Raw genomic sequence first — 24,049 nt, forward strand, 5'->3', positions numbered from 1 at the left:
TCTTGATAATTATTTGGTGCTTTCCTCTCAGACTCACCTTCACATTTGTGGCTGGTTTCACTCTGACGGTGGCCGGCGGGACATTTACATTCGTAGGATCCCACTGTGTTGATACAGTTACCTCCAGCACACAGACCTGGCACTGCCTGACACTCATCCACATCTGAGAGAAGGAAGGAAATACTAAAATTAGTAAGAAAATGCAAAAGCAGATAAAACTAGAGATGGCGTCTGCAGAGTTTAAATTTTAAAACTACGCAGACTAACTTAAGACATTATTCAGTATGTATTATTTCAGTGAATTTACTTCAGTTCATTTGTTTCTGACACATATTTTCTCACTTATACACTTTTCTTTGTTCTTTCAAACTTGTGCAACGACAGAGTTAAAAATGAGCAGAAACTTGGCACCGGCTGTGATGTCTAGTAGGAGGCCAGAAAGGCCCACTTTGGCTCTTGTTTGCACAGGAAATGACTTTTTAAATGTACGTTTTTCCCAGTATTTAACGTGAGTCACTTTTACCAGTATTGGGGATATTTGAGTGGGTGGGTTTCTGTGGATACTTCTGATTGGGTTTACAGTACATGCACCTCAGTCAATGAAGAAGGACCCATCCCAATAATATATACATGAGAAAGAGAGAGAGAGATAAAGAGCAAGATAAACTACTGTCTAGTGCAAAGGAACTCTCTACTGCAAAAGCTGAGAGAAAGAAGGGGGAGGGGATAGAGGGGGAATTGCCAGCTAACATCCTGATGTGGAGCCTGGAGTGGAGTCCTTACATTTGGATTCATGGTCATGTGTGCTTTGTACTGCTGCCAGCAAGACGCTGCTGTAGGCTCTCTGGCTATTAGAAGTCTGTTTTGTGTGTTTTCGTGTGTGAGCGAAAGAGTATAGAGTTAGGGAGTGAAGAGAAAGACAGAAACAGATATTCAGAGAGAGGAGGAAGGACAGTCAGACAGCGAAAATGAGGGTCATGGTGGACTTATGTGAGTCACATGGGGATGAGTTATTGTCTCACACTGCCATACCTATAACATATGAGCATACTGGCAGCCTCAACAGAAGGAGGGGAAGTTGTGGTTCAAATCATTTACTGATCCCAGATGCAATACCTTTTTACCCCCATAAATAATGTATACAGACTTACACATATAGCTGGATGGGTTGCGTTATTACTATATCATATGGAAGACCGTGTTGTAACCCTGTAATATCTTAAGAACATGTCTGTCTACTTGCCAAGTGTAGTTTCTCTAAAGGTTAGGACTAAACTCAACTTGTAAAACCTTTTCAAAGACTCAAATATACGGATGGCAAGTAAGCATTTAGTGTCAGCATAATTCAAGCCATGAGAATCACTTGCTTCCACAATTTTATGACAAAAAGAGTACCAGTAATATACTGCTACATCCATTCCCGTCCAAGTGGGTTTGATATGTGTGATAAAACTACTACACAATCAGATGCAACTTTACATGCACCCTCTCAATATAGTAATTATTAAAGCTCAAACTAAAAATGATACCATAATGATCTAAAAAGAAATGCCACAACATGGTAATTCAGACTGGATAAATATAATCCTAAAAAGCAAAATGCAAGATCATGACGTGCTTAGCTCTGAGGCTTTTGAAATGTTGCCAGGTCATGTGAGGATCAACACAATACAAGATTAAAACAAAAATGCTTCAGACGATAACGTTCTCCTGCCCTGACCATCAGACATTACAGTGGTCTCGCCTGGTGCATCCAGGTGAGAGGAACTGGATGAAGGCAACAAATGTCTATTTAACAGGAGACATCACCTCTACATGTGTCATATATTGATGCAACTCACTGGCTAGTCTGGACAGAGATATAGATTATTGGAAACCACCCGGTGTTCTAGGACAGTAACCTGTTAAAGAAGTGTGTGTGTGTGTGTGTGTGTATGGAAGCTTCATACAGGTACACCTGTACTCCTTAGAATACTCCTTCCATAATGTTAGAGGGCTTGCATGACACAATGTAAGAATGAATGGTCAAACTAAGACAGCCATGTCTCTAATTTAAGACTGGATCCTATTTATCATAAAATGTAACTCAATAGCGGGTGTTAAAAGACCTTCTCTTACTGGTTAATATCATCATCTCTTTGTAACGCGATAATGGCTTTCTGCTTAAAATGTGGGTCTCTAAGCCAAAACCAAGACTGCGCAAATCAAATGATCTCACTTTCACATTACACAACTGCTTTTACAGGTTAAATACTACTCCCAGTATTCTAGTAAAGTGAATGTAAGACGTCCAGGCAGTAGAGCGGCCTCAAAGCGGCAAAGTTTCTCTTTGAATAAGCCATAATTCATCACGTTGCAGGATGTATTATACATGCACCATATCAGGTTTACTGAAAATAGAAATACTCTAATAGCTTGACTTAGAGAAAGACAGATGTGAGGACTTTTGTAGGTTGATTTACCCACTTGAAAACAGCAACACTGCACACTGTTTACATTTTTTTGACTGAGCCAGGATACAGAAATGCTGCATGAACACGACATGGTCATTTTGGTGAATGAGACCCTAGCAGGAAAGTACAAGTCTGTATCCGGTGTACTGTGTACATATAAACACTCCCTGTGTTGTTAACACTAGTCTGAGGATGTAAATGCGTCAGAAAATTGCAGCTGAGATGATGATAGATAAAGTAATGGTTAGAATGTGTATGATTGTATGTCGGCATTTCAGAATCCGTGTGTATGTTATTATTGGTGTCCTCCTTCATTGCAGTTAGTATGAACCTCCAGGTGTGTATACAAGACGAGAAAGAGATGAATCTGACCTTGGCAGGCCCCGGTGCGGATGTTAGGGATGAAGCCTCGCCTGCAGGGGTGGGGCTGGGCTGGACACTGCTCACACGGGTGGCCCCATGCTCGACCGATGGTTGCGCAGCAAAGGGTTTTGGTGCAGACGATTCCACTGAGCTGCCCCTGGCACATCTGGTTGTTAACCTGGGTGAAACATGGCCCAGTCCTGTAGTCTGTGGTTGGGGCGACACATGTATCTTTTGTTAGTTGGTAGCTGATTTAACATTAAATGGAATGATTAAATGCAGTGATTCGTTTCCTGAAACACATCTGGTGACAGATGAACAAAACCAGATTAACAACATAAATGAGGAAATTCTCGAGAACTCCTATTCCCTGCAGCATTTGAGTCAGTGACCCTGTATTTCTTTCATTCTTAGTTTTACTGAAGCAGATGGCAGAAGGGATGTGGCAACTGGCACCAGATTAGAAGGTCCTTTTGAATGACTCAACAACCACACTACAAAGAAGAGCACTTAAAAGGAGCAGGCTTTAAAGGAACTTACTGTGAGAGTTGGTAGCAGCGTAACAGATCACATTAGGCATGTGACTTCAGACATCATCCTATTAAACCTGCTCAGATAAAACAGCAAATCTCATCCACGCTGTCTCTTTAAGCAGGAACTTTAACCGGACTGACATACTGAAGCACATTCCAGTACTTTAACGAGGAGTTGACGATGAGTTTAACAGTGGTGGCTTCTGTTTCCATTAAAATGACAGTCCAACCAGTTAATGACAGCATGATTATCGACAACAATCAGTTTAGTACTAAATGGGTTGCTTTAACCTACGTGCAGGTCATCTTTGTGACAATGCACTTGTGTGTGACTTTGCAAAAACACACTCACAACAAACTTTATAATGCAACACTTGCTACAAATCACCTCTTGTGTTGAAAGGTGATACATGTATTCAAACAGTTTCAAATATATTACAAAAACAATATGTCCTCAGCTTCAGTAGTCACCTTGCCTTTCGCAAAACTGCTGTTTGCAGGAAAACTGGCATAATCTCGTTAAAAGCACATCACCAATCAGACACAATGACCTCATGTTGAAACCATTTCAGCGATACGATGTTCGTCCTTCCAGTCAGATACAGCCTAACGATGGCTTCCCTTTGGGAGCGACCCTTAATAAGTCCTCTGCAGTGGCGCCAAACTTAATATAGCCTTCATTAAAAAAGTAGATTGTTAGATTGTCACAGTGCAGATGAAAGGCAAGCTGCACGGTTGACCAGCAAAGGCTGTGACAGCGAGATGTGGTGAAAGAGCATGGCCTGCTCAGCACTCAAGGAGAGAATGAGATGCAAAGATAGGAATCAGTGGTGGTGTCTGGTGGTAGGATTACAGCACTTATTAGTTCCTTGTGCGATATCAAAGGGGAAAACGGAAGAAGGGTGCAAAGAGTAGGAGAGGCAGAAAGAAAAAAAGAGAGGAGAGATGAAAGTAGGTCAAACTGAGAATGTAGGTTGGGGCTCAAGCCAGGTCCCCTTCTCATCCATCTGTCTTCATTTCTCTTAGGTCTTCCTGTCTGTCTGTCTTCACTCTGTCTTTCTGCTTGTCTATCAGTCGCTCTTTGATCTTCCACCTTCAAGTGACCTGGTTGGCACAGCGGAGTACTGATCTACATCACACATGTATCTATTTATGTTCTGAGGTCTAGAACAACACATTACCCGCACACACATTAAATACTGACAAATCAACCAGAATAGTTCCTCCCAAAACTAGGGTTGTAATTTAAAAACATAAAAAACTGCATCTAGGCACTGGCATTTGTGGATCAAGTCGCAATGTAGAACTTTAGAACATACTGTAGAACATATGTCACTCAGTAAAGTACAACTGATTTACATATTCCTAGACTTGTCCTAAAAACCGAACAGTTGAAAATGAAGAACAAAGGAGAACACTATGAGAAGGAAAACAAAATGACTTTAAAAAAAAAGTCATCTTCCAGTCTCCCAACTTTGATTTTGTCCCCTTGGCAAGAGTAAATGGACTCTCCCACGCTCAGATCATCTAGCAACACTAGACAGTCCAAGTTCAGCAGTGTATGCATGTGTGCTAAATTAAATATACATGCTTACACATTCTTTCTCAAACACTGCCCCAGTCTTGTCTGCCTCTGACACGCACAACACAAAAATGCTCATACTTGTCTGTGTACATACACATGCCTGAAGAAAAACATCAGCATCTGCCTGAGCTACGGCATTGAGCCAAACAAAAGATTAGAGCAGAAATCACAGCTTTCTTTAAAAAATAACAGTAAATAAAGCCCATCTGTCTTCCTGCCTTCCATTCCAAGAAATCAATCATGTGTACCCAAGAGTTCAGGTTTTTGTTTGCCATGCACATACGTTTGTAAGTGGAAAAACTATGAAGATTTCATGTGCATAGTTGTGAGTCCAGAGGTTATGTCAAAGCCCAGTGGTACACACATCTGTATATTATACTTGTAAATTTAATGAACACATGCAAGCAAGAGCACTGGCAAGTTAGGACGAGAGAGCAATTAAACATCCTGACTCAGTCCGATTGACAACATTCGGAAGCAATTTTGTTTAATTAGAGTTCAAATTGCTCAGTAGATCAAAAACATTCTGCTAACCCTTCTCTACGCCTTGCACCTAAATACACTGTTAGTGACCTGTGTCTTTCATCCAGACATTTTTAATCAGAACATCCATGCCATGTATTCTATGTCCAATCACCGTACACCTTTCCTCCAGTAATGGAAACTTGTCTACTTTGTGTTAGACATAGTGAAGTCTTCATATTCTTGCATATTTATAATGATTTGATTATAGCATGAAGGAATTCCTGGCAGACCTGAGATTTTGTAAAAGCCACTGATGCACTTAAACCTAGTTTGTTGGCCAGCCAGTCACATCAGATGAGGTTAATGGGATCTGACCTTTCATGCATGACAATGCTTCTTCAAGTCAAGCTAAACTGTAGAATCTGATATTGTAGGAAAAACATGTGATCATTCATCAGAAACAATTACACTTTGCGTTGATGAAATTTGGATTTAAGTAAGATAACATACAGTAACAATATTTAATCCTGTCTGGAACTCAAAGCCTTCTAGGAAAACATTTTCCCATCAACCCTTTCCAGCTATGGGCTCACGAGGGATGGGACAGGCCACTGACCTGAGTGCTGGGAGGAGAAGAGAGGGAAGGAGAAATGGCACAAGAAAAGAAGAAAACTCTAGTTTCAGACTCATTAATAACTGCTGAAGTATTTAAAAAACTCTCGAGGGAGAGGGTCTGGGAAGATAAGGAACTTGAAATATGAGTTTATTAGATTAAAATGAGGCTATTATCATTTGTACATTCTTTCTTTTGACAACGGTTCCACAAGTCAAATGAATAAATAGAAGTATTATGTGTCCATGCACATGTTTTAAACCGGATGTCCTCTCTAGACTTTATACAGCTGGAAGATTTACCCTGAGCCTAAACGTCATGGTGTTACTCACCTGTTGAGAAATGTTCTAATTATTGCTGTCCATATGTGTGTTCGGGTGTATGTATGTGTGCATATGTACTCCATAAGTGTGCTCACGTCTGGTTGCTGAGCACATGTCTGGCGGTTTTGGTGGAATATCTGATTGGAGCATTTTGTTTGTGCCCATGCATCCTTCTACTGATGTGGATGTAAATAAATGATTTAAATGTGTGGGTTTGTTTGTTTGTATGTACATGTGTGCACGTACATCGTGCAATTGGATCGTTTATCTCCATCCTGACCAACCACACTGGTCTCTGTTAGTCTTATCAGCGCCATTATCAACGGGCTTGAAATCACTCCTTTCCTTTGGCTGTAATCATTCCTCAAGGAGTCTGCTCCTTTCATTTCTTCCACACCACAAGTAGCCACTCAAATGTGACTAAATGTTTAACACAGCACAAACACAAATGCGTACATAGAGGGGCAACCACCATGGGAGGATAGCAAAGAAGATAAGCCCTCAGCATTCAAGCACTTAAGAGGCCGCATATCTCGAGCTAACTGCTGCATGTGAAGGCAACTATATGGGTCACATATGACAACATACGAGCAAAAAGCTCACAGAATAGATGAAAAACTGTGAGATTTGTTCTTAAATATATTTTACATTTTATTTCATGTACTTAGAAAAAGGTTATGTGATGTGGTATCTTGTTGTCAATGCTTTACTTCCTCTCTCATTGTTTCTATATTTCACCCATTGTGGTGTAAAATTGATCTTAACTTCTACAGCTATTCTTGTCCATTTTGGGACACTTCCTGTAACAATACTGTCCAACAGTGGAACAATAATTCAGCCTCTATTGAATGCAGACATCGCAGACATGGCAAAAACATAGCCGGGCAAGTGGGCTCCAGTCTCCATCAACAACTACCAATCATGGGACATTCTACTTACTCAACAAAAGGGAAGTCTTTGTAGTGCTTTCTTAACTGAACTGAGAGTAAATCGGTCCATTTTTCATTCTGGCTAGATCAAATTACAGTCTCCATCACAATCCCATGAGGTCATTCAAATATGGACTTGAATAAACAACAAGTCAAACAACATATCTCAGTAAGCTAATCAAAGTTCTGTCCCATCTCAGAGAGATGAATTTGGTTAAAACTTTTCCAGTATTTGCTTAAAACCTTTCTGTTCAAGTAAGCAGAGCGTATAATGAAACAATTTCAGGTTAGGAATAAAGCACCGTTGCACCATTTTAAAATACTCTCAGCCAGTTCTGAAGGCTCTCTGTTAATATTTGCTCCTTTGTGACTCAGTAGGGATTATTATGTATATTGCAGCAAAAATGTCCATCCAGACGTGGAAAACACACATATGGTCGACATTAAAAGGCAGTATAGATCAAATTTAGCAAGACTCAACACTGGCTGACTCAACTTGAATTGTCATTGCGGGTATTTTCCACACAGCGACCTGTGTCTGCCCCTAGTTCCACCCACCCTAAAGTGCAGCCATCCTGTCCAGCCATGTTCTGTCCTTTCTTTTCCAGAGTCAATAGAGCACAAATAGCGCAACTTCCTACAATTCCAGCACCTCAAAATGTCCTTGACATCATCCCTAGCTGGGGGGCAGAATAACTCCTCTGTGACTATCCGCTTGTTTGGTCTGGATGGGATAGAAACTGGCCAGGAGACTCTATAGATCCACAGAGACAGACTAAACTGAGTAGCCCTGAGAACTGGATCGATGGGCCAAAGCTCTGCAGACACACTTCAGCACCACTCCCTGCTGTATTCATGTGTGCGAAATGGTGTAAAGACATTAAGACAAACGATGAATGAAAAGTGCACAAAGGTCCATACTGACTTATAATGCGCACAGTTTGCCGTTTGGATTTCCTTACGATTTCAACTGACAGAGAGAAGAAAAATGCACCTGACACAACTGGATGGTCTGACTACCAATCAGAAGTATTTTGTTGTGTTTCTCAATATTCTTATCTGTTCTTGTGGATTTAAGAATATTATCATTCACTAACGAAGCACTGTTCCAGTTGTAAGTATGCATCTGACCAACAGTCCAAATGCCCAATGTGTTCTTATCTCACCATTTTATCAAGAACGCAACTGGGGGGTAACTGGACTAGAGGAATCCAGATATCCCAGAATACATTTCATGAGTGTAATCAGTACTGCTGTTCCAAATTACCAGCTGATCACTAGCTGTCCACCAGTCCTCAAGGGTCTATACTTCATGTCAAGTGAACTACCAGATATACAAGTCTGAAATTCTGATATTGATAAGTACTCACAATCATCATCATCACAATATGTCATTAGTGTAACAACCAAAGGATGCAGAGAAATGTCTAAATAAAATACAGACAATTGACTGTAAAACACAAATGTCCATCTCATGGTGGCAGTAAAGAATATCTGTTTATGATTCATACCAACAGGAGCTTGATGATCTATCAAAACTCATAGCAATCTATTCAGTACTGGGTTATATGTTTCAATCTGAACCAAAGTGGTGGACTGAATGTCATTGACTGACCAAAAGACAGACCAGAGACACACTTCCATCATGACTAAAACTCAAAAGAAGGTATAAGTGTAGTTTTCTGTGCATGCACACATATTGCAGTGATTATGGGTGATAACTGTGATTTAATTTTGAGACTAACTCAGCTACATTCATGCTAACCATAACCAAAATCAGAAAGTGTATCACACATAGCTGCACGTGCACACATTACCCATAAACGCAGAGGATTTCCATGACTCCATCCCGCACACCCAGTTCAGCCATATTGGATGACTTCCATTGCGTTCATAATCACAGTTCATCAGAAGTCCTCGCACTGAATCACACAATAAATCTACTGACTCATGACCTCACTTACACAAACTCTAAAACCGCAAAATACAGCAAGAGTACCAAAGAGTACACCAGGGACCCTGCTAACTGTTCAGGACAAGCGCAATATTCACAAAATTTACTGGTCGTTTGTCAAACTTATTGACCATCTCAGATGATATTCGGTTTCATAATATGACTTTTTTATGACTTTTATTTTGGTCAGTGTGATTAAAACATCCATTGAGGATAAATATTTAGAAGTCCTTTTGACCTGTGTGAAAGAGGTTCAAGCAAATAAGTAAGTAAGACAACTAAGTAAGATACATGAAAATTATACTCTGGCTGATTAAATTCTAATTGCTGTTGTGCCATTGCCACCGTGCATTATTTTCATGCCTGTTACTAATGATCCCTTAACCTATCAGCTTTTGATATCTGGCACCAAAAACACACAGAAATACAAAGATTTTTAAGCGTCTCCCATGTGGCTACCTAAAGGTTATTTGGTGTCCCTGTTTCTCCAACTTGAAAAGTGTTAGTACTCAAGCAGGCTTTGTGTACACAGCTGGGGAGTCCATTTTCCTTTTCACCCTGGCCCTCCCACTCTGTCACCCCCTCTTACCCGGTGTCTGCTTCTCTACCTTGTTACATTTCCCATCAGGAAATGTCCACGAGCAGTCATTTAGCCATTTTTGTAGCGATGTTGTTGCGGGGAGGGGTATGTACCGCCAGACGTTCTAAAGCCCCCTAAACAATACCCAGGAATTTCATAAATTATGGGGACAGAGATAAAGGCTCAGGGTGTACATATATATATATATACATACACACAAGTGGCTGAGACAAACTGAGTGCAATTACAGGCCTTTCTCTACCCTAACAGCAGGGGGGAAGGAAGGCGCAGAGAAGGGGAACATGGAAGGCAAGGGTCAGTGGAAGGTAAGATTGTTGACAGAACACATCTGAAGCTTTATTCTCCTTTTCTAAGAAGGTGAATTTAGGTGAGCAGAAAGAAATTAAGCATAGCTATTAATTCAGACATTCTTTAATCTGTCAGAGTACTTCACCGCCTACCTCCAACACCCTGCCATCACTCGCCACCACACACATACCTCGGGCTACTGTTCAAAGAGCAAGAGACGGACACCCACTGTCTGTCTGAGGCTATGAGGTCACCCTCGTTAGAAGAGCCTGTAAAGTAATGAATTAAGGGAGTGTCTGTACTGATAGCAACAGCACCCACATAGGCGACATCAAAGCCTTCCTGGTTTCGATATCTTTTATTGACATTAGAGTACATGTGTGGGAGGGGGTTGATAAAAGGCTGATTCACACCACAGTAACCCAATCCCAGTCTGTTTGGTGTCCATCTCCCTGCAATGCTGACTCTAAAGTAAGAATAACAACTGAAGCAGTCAAATGGTCACATACAGTAGGTTGTGTCAATGTCTTACTTTACTATCACCTAAACATATATTTGGAAGTGAAACCAAAAGTTTGCATGGACATTGCCATATTAAAAGTACATTAAAGTGGAAGCCCATATTAAGTAAAATCTCAATATCAGGAAGTTCCTCAGCAATACCAAAAACACCTGTAAAGTTAGCAATTCTGCTTGCCATCCATTTTAATTCAGAGGTAGGAATGAGATTTATAAAGTGATTTGCAACTCATACTCTGTTCATCCCCTCTACATTAATCCGTAAACCACATGTATCAGCTATGAAGCTGGTGAGTAAAATGGTTTTATAGGAATTAAATAAAAAGCACAAATGTAAGGCCGACGTTGATTAAAAATGCCAAAGAGCCTCTTTCATTTCTATGCAAACTGAGCACAATGGAACAAAATTATAAACCTAAGAATGAGGATCTCTTACCTCTCTCGCACTGCGGGCCAGTGAAACCATAGACACAGGCACATCTGTTGGGGCCGATGCAGCGCCCACCGTTCTGGCAACCATTCTCACAAACAGCTAATGGAAACAAAGAAAAAAATGTGATTCACTTCATACATTTTGTCAAACACACAAAGCTTGAAATGATAAATACAACACAAACATATTGTTGTATGTACAAGTGCAATTGGTTTATAAAACGTTGGTTCCTTAAAATTTCCCAAACATATGGTATTTCAGCTGTAGACTCCAGTGGTCCAAAGACAAAATTATCAAAGCAGAATGTTTAGGAGACTGTTCTTGAAAACTTTTAGTCTTTAACTACAATAGCCCCTGTATCCTAACAGGTGGCACATAAAAAATCTGCATACATGCATAGCACATCCACCCTGACTCCACATCAGGCTGTACTCACGCTGTCCACAGTGACTGCCTGTGTATCCCTTGGGGCAGGAGCAGGAGTCCTCTGCACAGCTGCCTCCATTCATACACCTGACATTACAGGAGTGCACTGAAAGTCAGAGGAAAGATATCTTTTATTTTATTTAATTATTACCCATCAAATGTATTTCAGGAGTGGTGTTGAATGAATATGGTCGTTTTATTCCATAAGAGGCTACTTCTACTTCCACCAGGTTTGCACAACTTGGATGATTTGGAAGCTTTAGATTGACAGACAAGTCTCAAAACTCCCCTCACAAAACCAAAGCTAATCAAACGGACTTGCTTTAGGGAATCGGATGAACCAGCTGTATGCTACAGTCAGTCAGGAATTCGCTGCGAGGAATAGTGGGTGAGGGTGCTACGTGAGAAACAGAGGGAAGACAAGTGGGGTACAACGGACAAAACAATCTAAACATAGTCGAGTCAACAGTGGAGTGAGGCAAGAAAAAGAAAAAGTAACTAATAAACAGAAATGTGCTGTAGTGGTATAAGCACTTGAATGTGAAGTAAAACCTCAAGGCTGGAAGGCTGCTCAGCCTTAGTGAGGTTTCCCTGCATCCTCTTTATGTCTTTCATTGCAGTTCAAGTGGGCATTTTATTGTCCTTAAGTCTCCAAAGTACTCTTTAGCTTATACCTTTCTTCCTTCCTTTGCTTTTCCCTATAATCTCAGTGCCTTTCATGCTTTTCTGTCTATATTTTAACCACAAGTTCAGCATTCATTTCCTTTCCTCTATCTGCCTCCCTCTCCGTCTGCCTGTTTGTGTGTCTTTCTCTCTTCAACATTTCTGGCATGTAGAGCTCTAAAACAGAGGGGAAATGACTGAGCTTCCTCGTAGCTGAGTTTGTCTAATGAGACTTTTTGAGTTTGCACACTTGCCAACAGGAGGTATTTTAGCCACTATAATCCACCCACTTAGTTTGACTCTACCAAAACACACTAAATAGGAGTTGTGTAAGTCATGATGAATGAATCTAGCTTTTCATTGTGATCACCCCATGCCTGTCTTACTGGAAGCTCACACAGGACAGACTTCAGCTGCATGAGTCAGAGCACAATAGAAATTGATCTTGAAAGTGGGCGAAATTCACAAAACTGATCAACAAGGCTTTCATTTGTTCCATAGATTTAATGCATCTGGACGTCTAGCAGGCATTCCAGTTAAGTTTCTCACAAGCAGTTCTTGGCAGCCTCCATGTACAGAATTGGCAGAAACTACATTTGTCTGGATTGTGCCTCATGGCAACATATGGTGATAAATTAAAGCAAATTCTTTGAGACTAGGTTAGTGTACTAGTGTGCTGTCTCTTTTTTTCATTTCTTCTTCACTCTCACGGAAATGGGTCAGGGTTTCCTCTCAGGTCTTAAACTTCATTCAAGAAATGTGGTTATGCAGTGCTGATTCTCTTTCTTCACTTAAGATCAAGAGTAGGAGATATGACGTGAATGATGATTGAAATGAGTGATTACAGTTTTCCCTGACCATGGAAAATATAACTGGAAATAAAAGTGATCCACGGTGTCGCAACTAAGACTAAGCTGAGTGGACCTTAGGTAAACCTTCTGCACAAAACAATAGTTTATGTAGGTCAAGGAAGCATGGGGGAATACTTGGCTAGAGGTAAGAGACATGCATCAGTCTGCCTACTAGAGACTGATGAAACAGGTGACTGTAAAGATGGAGAGACGGAGGTAAGAGTAACATTTTCCATGTCGTGTGTTTTCTCTGTAATTGGAACAAGTTGGGAAATTGAGAAGACAAAGGAAACGGGCACATTTGGACGCAGAAGGAGATGATCTCACTGGATAACTTCCCCTCTTAAGCCCCTCCTCATGGCACCCCATCTCCTGCAGGTGGAGAGATGGTTTGGCCCAATGACCCGTGCCTTGAAAGCTGCGTGTGCAGAGTAACTTGGTGAGGGGGATGTGCATGTGTGCCTGTGTGTCATCCAGACGTTGAGCAAAAGGGGTTAGCGTTGCGCCAGCACAATGCACCTCTATTTTCTGGTTGTGTCGTCGGTGAGCTGCTCACATCTGGGTGTTTTTTACGAGAGGCTGCGAAACACAGGAAGTCCCGGCTTGTGTGTGAATGCGTGTGTGTGCGTGTCGACGCATGTGGGTCTGATGGAAAACTGAGGAGCTTTATAGCAGTGTTTTGTCGTGATTCACTCCAGGGATTGGTGACAAGTCAGCCACAGTTTCAGTAAGGATAGAAGATGTGGTGAAACTCAAAGCTATGTAAGAGTCTGTCAGAACAGGCTGAGGTCCAAGTGCAAAAATATCCATTCTAGGAAACTCCGCCTTGTTTTCAGTCAACTCTATACCTCACACACATCATCAGTTCTCTGGGTAAATTAGAGCAGCTCATTTGGTTAACTTGCTTGCTCAAACCTCCAATCTAACAGGGCAGAGCTTGGCTTTACGGTCAAGATGGACTGTCGAAGCAGCATGGTTTCTAATTAAAAAGCCCCCCTCTGTTTTCCCATGGCTTCCTGCTGCTCCCTACTGCTACTAGTCAATTGCCAATGGAAGGCTGTCAGTCTGAAGACAGCTGTTTCTCAGCACTAGGGCGAGAACATCCCTGCTAATGATTTCATAATTATGGTTATGGGAAGACAAGGTTATAAAGACAACCCTATACGATCGCCAGCACATCTGCTCTGCCTTAAACACTCGCGGGTTTATTACAAGGCTGACTTTGCAGCATGAACCTTCGTTGTCTGGGAAGTGACAAGACATCTCCAGGTTTTTAGTAAATGTGACTCATACAGTTATAGATTCACCTTGGCTTTAGAGAGACTCTTCTTTTTCTGGAAATGCACACATTTCTGCCAGGCCTTTCATAGAAACATGACCTTGTATTGTTCAAATTCCAGGAAAAGTCATTAAAGAAAAAAAAGAAGACAGCCAATCATCAGCATGGACACACCAATCATCAGAGCCATGTGGATTACATGAAGTAAGTCACCAATGTGTTGCTGATTTATTTAAACCTCTGCATTCCACAGGCAAGATGTGAGACATGAAGATGCTATCTATAACCAAGCAAACCAGGGTGCTAGAATCAGCCTGTATAATTAAGGAAATTGGTGTTTCAAAATGGATCTCCATAGAGCTGCAATTTGTTTCCAACTGCACTGAATTATCCTGTTAAATTGTGGACTCTTGCCAACAGCTGAATTAAGGATTTAGCACATTTAGGGAGACAAGCTCTACAACGAGAGTATTTGGCTTTTCTTGACAAGACCTAAAGCTTCTGGGACCGATAATGTTGTAAAAACAGTTTTCAACTTAGTCATTAGTTAAACACACATTTGGGTATAAGGGAATTCAATCCAAAACTAAGCTTTATAACCAAATATTATTGAATCAAAGGCAATTGAAAAGAGGGAAGAACTCTATAAGGGAAGAGAAATACTTGTTATAATAGATGAAGAGTAATGACCAAATAATGTGGCCTCTGTGGTCTCGCAGGGTCATCCAATAGCAGTTTCCTTACTCACAGGGCTTCACTTTATCTTAGGTCGTAAAGCTGTTTGACCCCTGACATTAAAACTGTCAGAGAGGCCAGAGGAATGTCTTGTGCAATAATACACTCTTAGCGATCCATTTTAACAACTTCCCCAGCAACTAATAATAGAACATTAAAGTTGTCTCCGAATAAACTTATCACACAATATCTCAGTAGCTTCTTTTCTTTCTTCTCCACTTTCTGAAAACCTGAATCAATCAGTTTAGGACAACTGAGAGTGAATTAACGTGACAGTCAATTCAGTCCAGCTCTGCAAATCTCTCGCTCTAATTTATCACTTTACTTTCTCAGGCCATTCCTGCTCCTAAGGATCATGACTCCATAGCTCAGTAGGATATCTGTGCACGTCCGGCCATACAGGTCAGGGGAAATTTTTCTTCTCCCCACCCTCTGTGTTTTCTGCTAAGGAATAGGCCCTTACTCACGGCTGGAACAGATCCTGTTTTACACCTCTGGGTCACAGCCAAATGATGCTCGCTGTGCATGTGTTAGCTACATCTGTCTGTTTGAATTTAAGTGTGTGTGTCCATGTAAGTGTCTCGCGGCGTGTACAGTACATCGCAAGTAAAACTGTGTGTGTTAGTGGACTTAATGGAATGTGAGCATGTGTAAAGGGTCTGGCAGGGACCAGGCGTGACTGACGAGCTGACTTTGTCCTGCTAAAGCAGCGAAGCTGAACACATTGAACAAACTGCGATGCACAATGCACATGCTCTCAGAGTGGCATTTAACAGCATGTCCTTTTGCATATTAACTTCATACTTGAACCCTGCACACCCTGCAGTAATCTCGCAAAACGTGATTTGACACACTCTGCATGTGCAGTAAAACACTTTGCTCCACTCCAAACACACACATCCTGAGTGGTCTGTAACTAAGCCCAGTAGACTGATCTGGGGCTGCCAGACTCTCTCCTTTAATCCTGACAAACCCTGTGACCTGTGCTTTGGCACAGGCCTTGGACTCTATACATTGCTATTAAACTGGATAATATTCTGGATCCCACAAGGGAAAGGTGGGACCAATGCATTTGACAACTGAAGGGAGGTACTGCACAGTGTAACTGACTACAGCAGAATCAAACTGTAAAAGGAAGTAGCGCTCTAAGCCACTCAGCGGAATAAAGGGAATTTACTACAACAGTGATATATTAGATTATTGGACCAGAGTACAAAAGGAATCAGATAAGGTCATCAATGGGCCAAACATGCTGTTTCTGTTGTATACACATTCAGAAAAGAGTATATTGTGTTTTGAGTCTTTGTATATTTTTTTGCTTTGGATTTTTGAAAGAGTTAGAGAATGTGTTAGAAGAGATTGAACCAACCTTTTGAAGTAGTTAGTTTGGCCTTATTTTCTAGGAACAGCCAAGAGTCCAGGTATTTACTGTTTCCAGCTAATTAGATGTGCTGGTAGTCACCTTGTAACCCACTGACAGAGCCAGGTCTGTCGTTTCCTCATGTAGTCAGACATATCACCCTCTCAGCCAGTGAACAAGTCCATTTTCCCAAACATCAACATGCTAAAATATCTTTGTTTCAAAATATAATATTCTAATCACAAAAGACAGACAGTGCTGTTTTAGAAGTTGCAACCCGAAATTGTTGATGATCAATCAATTATTGTCCTTGAAATGGATCAGCCCATGCTAAATAGTTATTCCCTTGTCCGTTGTCATCTTATGAAGGGGTTTGATGTGTGCGTGATGAGTGGCACTACTGACCTCCTCCTGCTCCACAGCTGGGAGAGAGCTGGCCATTCGCACAGGTACACATGTTGGGTCTTGAACAGAAGCCATCGCCGCATGAGTTCCTGCAAATCGCTGGGAAGAGGAAGGGGAAGAAGCCGAAAGTGAATTTAATTGGTCCCTTTATTTTTCCTAGTCTTCAACCATACATTATCACATGCACAGATTTATCATATTTGTTATCTTCTCGCTGAGCTTTGTGTTATTGCAGAGGATTTAAGGACGGAGGAACTCACGAACAATACACTGGTTCCCTCCTGGCAGTGTCTTCCAGCCTGGACAGCAGTAGGAATGGAAGCGAGAGCCACACACATTGGGTCTGACAAAAAGAAAGAACAAACAAACTCACTACTCACCCAGACCTCCCAAACATATTCTGCTGCAATCCAAAAACAAATACACAAAGTTCTGAATTATTTTCTGAGCTGTACAAGGCCTGCATGGTCTCTGCTTTGAGAGTAAACAAAACAAACTTTGATACAAAGCCTGATGGATAGACGTCTTTTCAGACAAGGGAGGAGGGAGGGAAATTGCAAGGGGCCTAAAACATAAGGAGTAGCATTTTGTTGCTTTCAATGCAAACTTTGAAGAAGAACAGGATGTGTAAAGTCCTCCTTTCCTTCAGATTTCATGCCTGACTGTGCTATTTTCTGGCAAATTTCCAGCCCTGCTCCATGTTGTCGGGCTCAGTCAACTCTTATTCTTACTGGTGGAGAGGCAGCAGAACACTTTGACCTGCCTGACAGATGTAAGAGTCATCACAGATTACGGAGAGCTCGGCTGGCCTGACAGGTTAGCCACAAAGTTTTCCTCTGAGGAAATGGCAAAACCACATCTAGAGATGACTGACTCTGCTCTCACACGCACAAATACACACAGAAACCTACAGTGGGTTTACAAGATAATGTGAAGGAACAGTTTGTTATTTCGTCATCCATAGATGAGAATGACACACCTGCCTATAACTATGATTCTTTTGGATACTGTGTCATTACAAAAGCATTTACTCTCAGGAAATGAGCGTGAGATATGCCATGCAGTTTAAAGTTTTTAAGCAAACTGACATGATTCCAACTTTGCGGCTAAATAATGATATCCTTAGTGACCTTTCAGACCATATAATGAGGGGTTTTGTGGTCGTCTGTGTTGGTGGTTAGTTGTTTGCATTTGCTGATGGCATGACTAAGAATTAAGGGACCACAGCATGGTAAATTGGGATAAAGCTTGATCCAGATGCACATATTAAAGTCATTTTGGATCACATCTCTTAAGTCTAGACTATTTCTGCCCCCACAAAATAATTCATTATGTCTCTTCTGGTTAGAAACTGTTTTTAGTAACAGTAGATTACCCAGTTTTGATGCTGACCAAGGACTAGTAAATTTAGTATTATCAAAAAAGCATCTGCCAAAGCAAAAGCTGAGATATTCTAACTTTTAGTCGCCAGATGTAACAGTTGAATCCTATATTTCCCAAGTGCAGATTTCATCTGACCTTGCCTTTTAAATGTCTGACTGTTTTAAATTCCATGTATCATTTCTGTTATATAGTTTAATGCTGAAGTTGAGTTGTTTTTTTAAACTTTGCCAAGCTATCTTCACAGCTCTGGGAAGTTTTAAAGCTGTTTTCTGACTATGCATAGGGAACGATGACATGTTCATGATACAGTTGTATACTCAATATGGGCTTAAAGTGCAGAGCTGTCTCAACTGTAATTTTAGGGTATTTACATACAAATTGGACAAAAGGTCCAAGAATTGCAGCTCTTTGATATGAAGGTGTCTCTTTTACAAAAGCTATTACATTGGATGCAGGGGCCATTCCCTCATCCATCCTTCATTATTTAAGCAGGTACAAGATCTGGAGTTGATTTCAGGTGTGGCATTTGCATTTAGAAGCTGTTGCTGTGAACCCACAATATTAGGTCAAAGGAGATATCAGTGAAAGTTCAACAGACCATTCATCTAAAAGAAGAAATCCGAGGGACAGCATAAATATTAGGAGTGGCCAAATCAACATTCTGAGAAAAGAAAGGCACACTGGTGACCTCTGGAACTCAAAAAGGCCTGGATGTTCATAGAAGACAGTGGTAGGATTCTTTCCACTGTAAGAAAAACCCTTTAGAATAACAAATAGAGAAGATTTCATGAGAGTAAATACAGAGGATTCACCACAAGGCACAAACCATCAATCAGCCTCAAAAATTAGGGCCAAAGGCCAGATTACACTTTCCCAAAAAAAACTTCTGAAGAAGCCAGCCCAGTACTAAGACAGCATTCTTTGGACTGATGAGACGAAGATCAAAATGTGCCAGAATGATGGGAAGAAGAAAGTATGCAGAAGGCTTGGAACAGGTCATGATCCAAAGCACACCACATCTTCTGTAAAACAGAATAAATTCTAAAGCGTATAGGGATACACATTGTGCTCAAATTCAGCTAATGCGCCTGAATGTATTAGATGTTGCTTCACAATGACTCAAAACATACAGCAGAAGCAACCTCAGGTGTTTTTTTATTTTAAGGTTAAGAAGTGTAATGGCCTAGTCATTCAGCAGATCTCAACTCGGTCGAGCTGCATTTCACTTACTTAAGACAAATTTAGTGCAGGAAACCTAACAAATAAGCAACAACTGAAGACAGCTGCAGTAAAGGCCTGGAAAAGCATCACAACACAGGAAACCCAGTGTTTGGTGATGTCCATGGGTTCCAGACTTCTGGCAGTAAAATAAGGAGACTTTGTATAAAAATGGTTGTACCAACGATTCATAGGATATTTTTGTTCAACCCCTGAAAGTCTGCACTTCAACTGCATCTTAGTTGTTTAATTATATGGTAGCATATAGAGAACAAATCAAGAAGATTGTGTCACTGTCCAAATATATATGAGCCTAACTGTACAGCTAAAGTGGTGAAAAGTCAAGATGACGCCATTTGTAGTCTTAAGCTAAATATAATTCAACTGGAAGGCTTTAGCTTGGACAGGCAGTCAAAACCAAGAGATTAAAGGTCCTCATTTGGAAATGAAGTGTGTTGATCTTGAGTTGCTACTGTGTGAAACAGATGACCTTCCTCCCCTCCTCATGAGACAGCATCCGTAGTAACCCCGGGCTGTCACCAGGGAGATGACAGCTGGGGTTTGAGTCTCTCATGGATGGAGACCAAAGCACACCTCCAACCACATTACCAGATGGCACGGGTGGGGGGCAGAGAAACAGACAAACAGGTGGGAAGACAGACAACACAAGATATTTATGTATGAAGAATTTGTGCACAAAGACAGAAAATAAAAAGAAAAAAAGGGGTGAAAATGGAAGACGTGAATCCTTCCATGAATTACTTTGGGGACATTTGCAGACATTTAAGATGTGATATTCAAAAGTGTGAAAAGAGTGAGAGGAATGTCGACTTAGAAGGGGGAAGGCTGAGTGGTGGGAAAGGAACAGGGGATCAGTGGGAGAGAAAGCAAAACAAGTTTATGTTGAGAAGAGGAGGAAGCAGGAGGAGGAGTGGGAGCGGAAAACCAAGATATGGAAACGAGGCAGAGAGCGACGTGAGCACGGGAAGGCAAGACCCTTGGTGGGGGTTGAATTTCTGGGCTAAACACACAAACCAAACAGTCTTCGAAAAACGTTTAGAAATTGATAAAGCCAGACATAAGCATTCCAACATTTAATGAACAGTCGACCAAAGTTCCTCCCTGATCTATTTCTCCATAGCGCGTTGAAGATTCTCCACCATTACAGACCTGGGGGATGTGAATATATTAAAGATTATAAGGGTCTGACCCTGGGGTGAGAAACTTAGGTTTGTTATTCTTCTATTTTTTCTCTCTCCTGTCAGTGCCTGGTCTCACAGGCTTCAGCGGCAAAAGTGAAGCAGAACACAATGAGAAACAGCCCTAAAAAAGTAGTTTAGCTCTAAGGCTTTTCCTCCATATATGAAATGTCCTACTGTTCAGAGGGCTTAATCTAATGGAGATTAACTCGTCTGTGGTCATGTTGCTGCCTTTGAAGTTGCATCTCAACCTGTGGATCGCTTGATGTTGAGTGTCATTAATAGTAATGAAAGGAGAATGGCTCCCATTTCAACAAAGAGGAATATGTGGAATGAATGACACTGTAATCAGAGGTCAAAGTTGAATGGGAAGGCACTTTCGTAGAGATCTACACAAGGAGGCCAAATAACCATAAGAACCATAAAAATTTAAAACCACATTTACATACTACATCACAACATGTCAAACTTGTAATTTTACACTCAAAACCACAACAGTCTGATGTTGCTGAATTCGACAAAAAGGAAATCCTTCTAATGCACTTTTTTTTTACTGTCTGCTGTTTTTAGAACAGAATTCATCAGAGCCAAGTGACTCCATAATGAAAAAAAACAAAAACAAAAAAACCTTTGAGCTTCGCTTTTAAACTAGTCTTTTTTTAAAAAGGATTTAGACCAGATTAGAAACTGCAAAATAAACAAATTATATGGCTATAGCCTGAGGGCCTTCTTCAAACAGGAATCCATGCGGTCAAAGGTTAAGGCAGTTTAGAGCAGCCAGTCTCCGCTGGCCTACAAGGAAGGGCACTGCCGGCCAGGCATGGAAAATGACTACAGACAGTCTGTTTCCATAAAGACACTGACCAGAAGTTCACAGTTGCCAGGGCTCAGGGTCAGGTGTCTGTGTCCATGTATGTGTGTGTTTCAGTGTACTGGTCATAGGTCAAAGGTCATCTGTGTGGTATATGACCTGCCTGGGGAAAACTCTTACACATTACGGCTTCTAGCAACACCTGGGCCTGTAACTCTCCTATCAGATCTTGGGGCAGGATGATATGGGAATGTAGGATACAGAAAATCCAAAGATAGATCCAATAGTAGATGGAGATGAGGGGAATTGATCAAGTTTTGGTTTTGAGTTTGTATTCAAGTCAGCATTAACACGTATGGATGGAATAATGTCTACACGTATGAAAAGTGCTCAAAATATTGGTTTTCATGCCCTGTAAAGGTTCAGTTCAAAGTAGATGAACAAAGCAATGGAGGAAAAAACAAAGGACGGAATTTATGGGATGGGAAGTCAAAACATTAGGAAATAATCTTATGATCAAATGAATATATCCACATTTACAAACATCTCATTGGACTAATGGGATGTTTTAAATGTAGCTGAGTATTAAATTTCAGTGTCACAAAGTATTGGAGAAAATAATTTTTTTACAAATGTGAAGAAAGAGAAGTGGAAAATTTGATAATCGTGGTACAAGTATTGTTTTCATAAGCCATATCATTAAAGATTTGAAGCTTAAATTGAGGTGGGATTGAAAGCACAGTTAAAGCAGAAGTTAAAATGTTGGTGATGTAGAGTGCTGTAGTTTATGCAATGACTATTCCAACTGACAGGAGATTAAGTTATATAGCACAGTAATATACACTGTGGTATACCACACAGACCCCCAAGGGAAAATCTGTTTATTCTTCCATCAAAATAAAAATAAATGTCTGTCTCATGATTTATGGCAAAGATAAAATTGTTTGTGATCAGTGAACATGTTAGTTCACAGAAATGCGATCATAAAACAAATAGATTTTTGCACATAAATAAGCTCAGTTAATGTCTGTGAATGTGTATGTTTTGTTACTTTGAGAAGTAAACTGATGGCTGAATGTTTCATACAGTCTGACATTATGTAGAAACCACATTTATCACAGACCACATGCCAATCAGCTGTCCCAGATAATCCCATCTTTACACCTCACTCACGCACAGGTGTGTCAGCAAAATGCAGACACACAAAAAGCTAAAACGCACATAAAACAAACTGGCAAATGCTAACTCATACCAAATCTAATTTCTTCTCAAGGTTTTTTTGTGGGTCTTCCTTCCCTCTGTGCTCAAAACACACAAATCTTGAACGCTTAAATTTCTAATTAGACATATGCCAACGTAGGCTATAAATACAGGACCCTGTCCAGGCCATCAGGGTGGTATTGACATTATCCTGGAAAGAACTGGAGTGACTAAATATAAGTTTCTGCTTTGGGGCTGACTGTCTGCCAAGTTTGCCAACATCCAAGAGCTGGGAAAAGCTAGGGAAAGTGGGCAAGTTCGGCAAGTTAATAAAGTGGACATCTGCAAGAAAATAAGAACCTGGCAGGATTTTCAAATCAAAAATACAAGGGCACTTTTTTAAAGTAAAAAATGTCTGTGAATGTGTATGTTGTGTATGTCTGTGAATGTGAATGTGTATGATCTCCTTTGGTTGTCAAGTCACTAGAAGGAATAAGAGAGGAATAAAATAGATGTCTGCCTTTGCCTCACACTTTCCCCCATCTTGTTCTACCAACCAGATAGTCAATCAGGGGCCAGGCAGTCAACCAGGCGGCTGTGGTCTGATCAGATACTGCCCTTGAGTGGACTGATGCCAGGCTGCAGTGTGCTGTGAGAGCCAATAAATCATAGTCAGTCAGCATCAGACCCAACGCTACTAGAGACAGACCAGGGGATATGGAGCTGTAGCCAGCAAATAAACAGTGCGCCACGGCCCAAGGCCAGTGTAATGACCATCATTAAACGAATGCAGCGTTTACTTCTCCCACGCATTCAATCTGTGAAACCCCTACTGAGTAAATGACTGCGCTGTGATTGGTGCAAAGGCACAAGGGTGGGTTTGCACATATTATAGTGAGCTTGGTTGAATGAGTCTTAATAAAATTCAACAATTCACTGTGTAAGAAACATTAGTCCCACAATACACAAAGCATTACAAACAGCCAAAACACTTACACATGACAAATGTGATTTCTTCACACTCAAGGCTTTACTCCAAAGCTGGTTGGATGCAACAGACCCAATTGTAGACTAATTTTACCCAATCCCAGATGAGCCAACAACTATAAAACAGTAAGTGAAAGTTAATTTATCGCATTAGGGCTATTTGTTTTAGCCAGACTGCCAATTCAAGGGAGGTAGTTTCAAAATAACTCAAGTGACAGCTACTAGACAACACCTAGAAATCCCACCAAACAAATCGAAAAGATTTTTTCACACGCTTGAAGTGGCTCAAAGCCCGGCATGCAAACACAGCTTATTAACCTCAGTTGTGATTCAATGACGTTGCAAGACCTTGTCACCTTACTTTAGTACACAAAACAATTGTTGCATGAGCATTTCATTCCCAATACTGTAGCGCTTCCAAAACTTAACAATGTAATGGGAAAAGTCTGCAGGCTTTTGTTACTTGTTCTCAT

At 40.9% G+C, this 24,049-nt stretch overlaps 1 protein-coding gene across 1 annotated transcript in view; it reads right to left on the reverse strand.

Annotated features, from left to right (window-relative positions):
- fbn2b (fibrillin 2b) overlaps window positions 1-24,049 on the reverse strand; it is a 60,063-nt gene that overhangs the window by 29,202 nt on the left and 6,812 nt on the right. The window contains exons 3-8 of the mRNA XM_047587033.1: window positions 17,039-17,121; window positions 16,779-16,877; window positions 11,496-11,591; window positions 11,063-11,158; window positions 2,826-3,023; window positions 38-163 (exon numbers count right to left, since the gene is read on the reverse strand). Coding sequence (XP_047442989.1) covers window positions 38-163; window positions 2,826-3,023; window positions 11,063-11,158; window positions 11,496-11,591; window positions 16,779-16,877; window positions 17,039-17,121 — 698 coding nt within the window. The remainder of the gene's footprint in view (window positions 1-37; window positions 164-2,825; window positions 3,024-11,062; window positions 11,159-11,495; window positions 11,592-16,778; window positions 16,878-17,038; window positions 17,122-24,049) is intronic.

This window comes from Mugil cephalus, chromosome 6 (assembly GCF_022458985.1).
Source record: "Mugil cephalus isolate CIBA_MC_2020 chromosome 6, CIBA_Mcephalus_1.1, whole genome shotgun sequence".
In the NCBI taxonomy this organism is placed as follows: domain Eukaryota; kingdom Metazoa; phylum Chordata; class Actinopteri; order Mugiliformes; family Mugilidae; genus Mugil; species Mugil cephalus.